Raw genomic sequence first — 6,000 nt, 5'->3', positions numbered from 1 at the left:
CAGCAGGAACTGCACTGAGGATGGCTGGTCTGAACCTTTCCCTCACTATTATGATGCCTGCGGCTTCGATGAGAACGAAACAGAGTCCGATAACCAGGTGCAAATTAATCTCATAATTAAAAACAAATGAAGGGGTGGGGGGAGCAGCAGGCTGCTTTCTGTCCAGCCTCTGGTCATGTTCTGATGTGACAGCGATTAGAACAAACAATCAGATGTACATGGGCATAAAACTGTGAGAAGTGAGATCTGAATCCTTCCTGGGCCTGTATTGAATATTTATAGGGGATAAGCTTTTAATGTTGATGTAGATTGGAACTTTTAGAATCATGGGCTAACCCCTATTCTCTCCCTGGTGATAAAGGATCTCATAGCCAATTCTTTTTTCTATAAATTCTTACAAAAAATATAGATATCCACTGCTAGCTCACTGATAAATAACCTCATGGTGTGCAGACCCAGACATAGAGCAGAGCTTGATGTACAGTGAGATCTCAGAGGAAAGAACCCAGGCTGTTCAAGACACAGATCCTGCCTCTGGTTCTCCCTGCATATTGGCAGGTGTGTGGCTGTTGATGAACCCTTTAACCCTCTGGTTTTTGCCTCCCAAGGATTACTACTATCTCTCCGTGAAGGCTCTGTACACCGTGGGATACAGCACTTCCCTGGTGTCCCTCACCACTGCCATGGTCATCCTGTGTCGCTTCAGGTGAGTGGGGACACGAGCAGTGAGCTGCTCAGTCCCTGGAGGAAGGAAACTGGAGCTCAGCTGCCCCAAACAGAGTTAAAGCTTTTGTCTCACCTGAGGTAGAATAAGAAGGAGAAAATCCTTTAGCTGGGCTGCTCCCCCAGCTTGGACACACTCCAGAAGTCACATTTCAGCAGGGTATAAATGCAGCAGGAGAAGCTGTGCATCTGGTTTATGAAACTTCATGAGCTGCACTGGACTGGTTCTATTGTCTATTTTATGCTTCTCTGCATCCTTCTACAAGAAAATCCGCAAATCCTCCTCTTGCTCAGGTTTAGGGTCAGTACTAACATAGTCCTGGCTTAGATGTTGCTGTTCTTAGCACCAACGTGCTCTGGACGAGTGTGTTCAGGCCCAGTGTGACATTTCCATGAAATAAAACTATTTTCTTCTTTCTTTCTCTTTTCCCCCCTCCCCCCACCTCTTTCCTCTCTAGGAAGCTTCATTGCACTCGGAATTTCATCCACATGAACCTCTTTGTTTCGTTCATCCTCCGTGCAATATCTGTGTTCATTAAGGATGGGGTTCTTTATGCTGAGCAGGATGGCAACCACTGTTTTATCTCCACGGTGAGTCAAACTGAAACCAAAGCCTTTCCCTTCATTTTTTTTTCCAAAGTGAGATAACAAAAAGCAGTGGGGCAGGCAGCAGTCTGTGGAGTATCATGAGCTGAGATGTTATTGGGGGAAAGTTGGTGTTTAACCTCCCACCCAGTTCACAGCCGGACTGGGTGTTTCATCTCATGATGTCACCAGCATCCTTCAGAACAAGCCCACAGGTTTTTATTTCCTGACTCTACCCTGTTTGTTTCTCCCTTTCCCAGATCTGCTCAGTGGTAGGTGGGATGAGAGCAGACATGAGCAATTTCCTTCGACTGCAGGTCTGGTTTTTCTCCAGAGCCTCATTTGTTCTGGATGTCAGGCAGAGTCACATGTAAACAGGATGACCATTCAGACACAGAGAATACATCTGATGGTCACACTTGCAGAAAATCATCAGCACTTCCCCCATCTTTGTCTCTGAAATGTGTAGTTTCATGCAGAGCACTCTTTCACTGATGCATTTAGCTGTATATTATGTGTAAATCCTGATTCCTTTCACATTTAAGGCTAGTATTTGATATGATAAATCAGCTCACTGGGTGTAATTATGGCAGAATTACAAACTGAGCTCTCCTTTATCCATCCAGTTATGAGCTAAATTCCCTGTGAGTCACTTCCACAAGGCAAGTGCAGCTGTGTAGTTTCCTAGTCAGCCTTTTCTTTGTCATTGAAACTAGTTTTTGCTCTTAATTCTTCTCCATGAGAAAGCTGAAGCCATGTAAGGTCTGTAGTTTGTTCATGCTGCTCTTCCAATGGTGGCATCTGCCTCTTTGTTTGGAAACACTTAAAGCATAAAACACGTTAAAATCAGCCATTTTATGGCCAGAGCTTCAGCCCTGGTAGAGCTTCCGTGAAGAAACTCGAGATCTGATGGTTTAAACACCTCGGTTGTAGATTTGGCCCAGAGGATGAAGTCTAAGTGGGGAGCAATCACTGCCTCCAGCAGGAGCTTCCATTTTATACACGAATTCTGCTGGGATTTGTTGGAAACTCCTGCTTTTGTAGGACTAATGGCATCCACCATTGCACCGGGGTGCAGCACTGGAAAGACCAATGTATCCCACTCTCACAGGGTAGAGCTTGGTTTCCACCTTAGGCTTTTGTCACAGAATCACAGAATCGTTTAGGTTGGAAAAACCCTCTAAAATTGAGTCCAACCATTCCCAAGCACCACCACATTCACCACTAAAGCACGTCCCCAAGTGCCACGTTTGCACGTCTTTTAAACACTCCATGCATGGTAACTCCACCACTGACCTGGAGCCTGTTCCAGTGATTGACAACCCCTCTGTGAAGAAATTTTACCTAATAGCCGATCTCAACCTCCCCTGATGCAATTTAAGACAATTTCCTCTTGTCCTATCGTTTGTTACCTGGGAGAAGAGACTGACCTTGTTACCACCTCCTGTTAGGGAGTTGTAGACAGTGATAATGTCCTCCCTGAGCCTCCTTTTCTCCAGGCTAAACAAACTCCATTCCTTTTTTAAAAAATTTAATGTTTTATTTTAATTCTATTTCTATTTTTCATTTTTCTTTAGTTTGCTCCTTCCCCCTCCTGTCCATGAATGAAAGCTTCCATCATTTTTTTACAGCTGATCACTCAGCCTCCTTTTTTCTCACACTTACTTCCATTTTCTGTCCTTGAGTGACAACACTGATGATGGATGGCAAGGAAGTGCAATTCCCAGCTGCACACAGGAGGGTTCATCCTTTCAGATCCTGCTCTCAGGGCTTTCCACAATCATCCTGCCATTTCACATCCTTCCCTAAGTTTCTCAGCACACAACTGGATTCTTTTCTTCCCTGCATTTAACCCTGGAAGGAGGCTTAAGTCCAGCAATTGGTGTTCTCTGGGGCTGTGGGCTCTCAGCAATGCAGGACATGCTCAAGCTGCTCTGCAGGTGCTTCTTGACCACTTCCCACTGGTAAAATTGGCTTCTTCCCCATCCAGGCTTTGCTGCCTAAGTGATACCTCACATTCTTCCCATTCTTTAAAACTTACTATTAAAAGTCCATAATACCAGTCCCAGCTTTTTCCACTGAGAGATTTGGAGAGCTTAAAAGCATTTTTTTCTGTTAGATTGAAATAACTTTGTTCTTCTTGCTCCTCTGCAGGTGGAATGCAAAGCAGTGATGGTGTTTTTTCACTACTGTGTCATGTCCAACTACTTCTGGCTGTTCATCGAGGGCTTGTACCTCTTCACTTTGCTGGTAGAAACCTTCTTCCCAGAGAGGAGATATTTCTACTGGTACACAATCATTGGCTGGGGTATGTGGCATTTCTTGTCTCAAATGTGTCTCAAGGGTGCAGGATGACTCCACAAACCATCTGGTATTTCCACATGCAGTTTCAAATTATAATTTTAGTCTTGGTATAAAAGTACCACCACAGCCCGAACTATGTTGTGATTTTTGGTGTGATTAGAGTTGCACTGAAATCTGGAGGACATCGCATCTCTTGCAGAGGTGTAATCCACAACAGAAAATTGCCTTCTACAAGATATGATCTTAATATCAACTTCTTCAGCTTAATCAAATCTGTAAGGCTGAGTCCAGTCCATTTTCTATGACTTCATTTGTGCCTTTCTCCCAGATAATGACTAAATAGAAAATGTATCCAAAAGAGTATTCACGTCTGCTTATCCTACCTGGATGGGAAATAAAAACTTGCAGTGGGAAGGAACAAGATTTGTTTCAGAAAAGCCAGTTAAATGATGATAACCACTGTAATTATTTTTCATTCTGGCCTTCTGGATATAAGTTGATTCCTGTGTTAATTCAAGCACTTCTTTGCTGATGTTTTTGTGCAGAAATCGGATGGTGAATGCAGAAGAATACATTCATTTAAAATGTTCCCTGAGAAGGTTAAACTTCATTTTAATACATATATACACTTCTGAAATAATTAGAAATGATCCTGTATATTCATGTGTAAAGTTTACACACCAACCCCATGCCTTAAACTATTCTCCTTTGAAAACACATCCTTATGTAGCCTGAACCTTCAAGAAATCAACAGATGGTCTTGTTTTTTCCCACCTGAAGCAGTTGTACACAAACCAAAATTTTTATCTCCTGGTAAAGACTCCCTACAGTAGGGAGAAGAAAAAAATGTTGGGAGAAGGTATAGAGATAAAGAAGGTATAGAGAGAAAAAAGTGAACAAATCATCATAAATAATCTGTGCCATAAAAAGGCTGTTGGAAATGGATGGTTACTGGAAAAGGCTTTTGGAAAAGGAACAGTTGGAAAAAGTGTTCAAAGTTCCTTTTGTACCATCTGCAGCTGTATAATCACATTATAGCTGAGAGAAAAGTGTGTTTCCATGGAGAAATTGGGGGTTACATACATGAAAATCTGACCATTAGAAAGGAAAGCAATGGAAAATTGCAAATTGTAAAATCTTTGTAATCTGAACATAGATCAAAAGTTGAGTCCCTTTAATTAATTTTGCACAATTTTCATATGTGTCGATTTCTCTGAATGTGAGAATACTGAAAACCAGCATATATTAACAGACTTTAATATTTTTTTAATCAGTCCTTGTAATGAATGAACTACCCAGATGGATTCATTCTGCAATGCAACCTTAAAATATTTAGCGTTGAGTCCTGTAAATAATATCTGGCTGTTCAATTTATAGACCTGATGGAATCATGGAATGGTTTGTGTTGAAGAGGACCTTTAAAATTCATCTAATTCCAACCCCCTGCCATGGGCAGGGACACCTTCCACTATCCCAGGTGGCTCCAAGCCCCGTCCAACCTGGCCTTGGACACTTCCACAGGGATCCAGGGGCAGCCACAGCTTCTCTGGGCACCCTGTGCCAGGGCCTGCCCACCCTCACAGGGAGCAATTCGTTCCCCATATCCCATCTATCCCTGCCCTCTGGCAGTGGGAAGCCATTCCCTGGATCCTCTCACTCCAAGCCCTTGTCCTAAGTCCCTCCCCAGCATTCCTGAAGCCCCTTTAGGCCCTGGAAGGGTCTCTGAGGTCTCCTCAGAACCTTTTCTTCTCCAGGTGAACACCCCCAGCTCTTCCAGCTTTTCTCCACAGTAAAGGGGCTCCAGCCCTCGGAGCACCTTCATGGCCTCCTCTGGATTCATGGCAGCAGGTCCATGTCCAGCTTATGCTGGGTGTCCCACACCTGGACACAACACTCAAACCACTTCAGATTCAAAACAGTATTATTAATGTCCTTTAGTAACTCTCCAGGTGTGGATGGTGTGAGGTTTGTTTCGTTCTTTTAAACACAATTATTTTCTCAGCTCTCGCGTGTTTCAGCTGCACTTGCACTTCCCCTGACCTGGTGGGAGCAATTGGCACTTTGCAAAGCCAACAGAGGCACTTCCAGACTCTGGATTCAATCCCTGGAGGGCAAAAGCAGCCCCTCAGCTCAGGTGGGGAGGGAGCTGCGCTGAAGCAGCACGAAACAAGAGCTCAGCACTTTGCAGCATCTGGATGTTTATCTGTTTCTTCAAATGTGCTGAGATGTCAGTGTCCTCATTTGATTAATGAGAACTGCATATGGCTCTGTTGATCCAGGCAATTTTTCCTTCCTAAATCTGCAATATGCTGGTGAATTCTCTGGATAGACTGCTGTCTTCCTGAGCTCTCTCCTAATGCCTGCTCATAACTCAGGGCAGCAGAAGTC

The 6,000-nt window shown here is 43.6% G+C and overlaps 1 protein-coding gene across 1 annotated transcript in view; it reads left to right on the top strand.

Annotated features, from left to right (window-relative positions):
• Nucleotides 1-6,000, top strand: part of ADCYAP1R1 (ADCYAP receptor type I) — a 105,405-nt gene that overhangs the window by 68,016 nt on the left and 31,389 nt on the right. The window contains exons 5-8 of the mRNA XM_017746765.1: nucleotides 1-97; nucleotides 609-706; nucleotides 1,182-1,314; nucleotides 3,463-3,616. The exon at nucleotides 1-97 is cut by the window's left edge and continues 24 nt beyond it. Coding sequence (XP_017602254.1) covers nucleotides 1-97; nucleotides 609-706; nucleotides 1,182-1,314; nucleotides 3,463-3,616 — 482 coding nt within the window. The remainder of the gene's footprint in view (nucleotides 98-608; nucleotides 707-1,181; nucleotides 1,315-3,462; nucleotides 3,617-6,000) is intronic.

Source organism: Corvus brachyrhynchos, unplaced genomic scaffold (assembly GCF_000691975.1).
Source record: "Corvus brachyrhynchos isolate BGI_N302 unplaced genomic scaffold, ASM69197v1 scaffold18, whole genome shotgun sequence".
In the NCBI taxonomy this organism is placed as follows: Eukaryota; Metazoa; Chordata; class Aves; order Passeriformes; family Corvidae; genus Corvus; species Corvus brachyrhynchos.
Note: the sequence above shows the minus strand (reverse complement) of the source record. Positions and strands in the feature narration are given on the sequence as shown.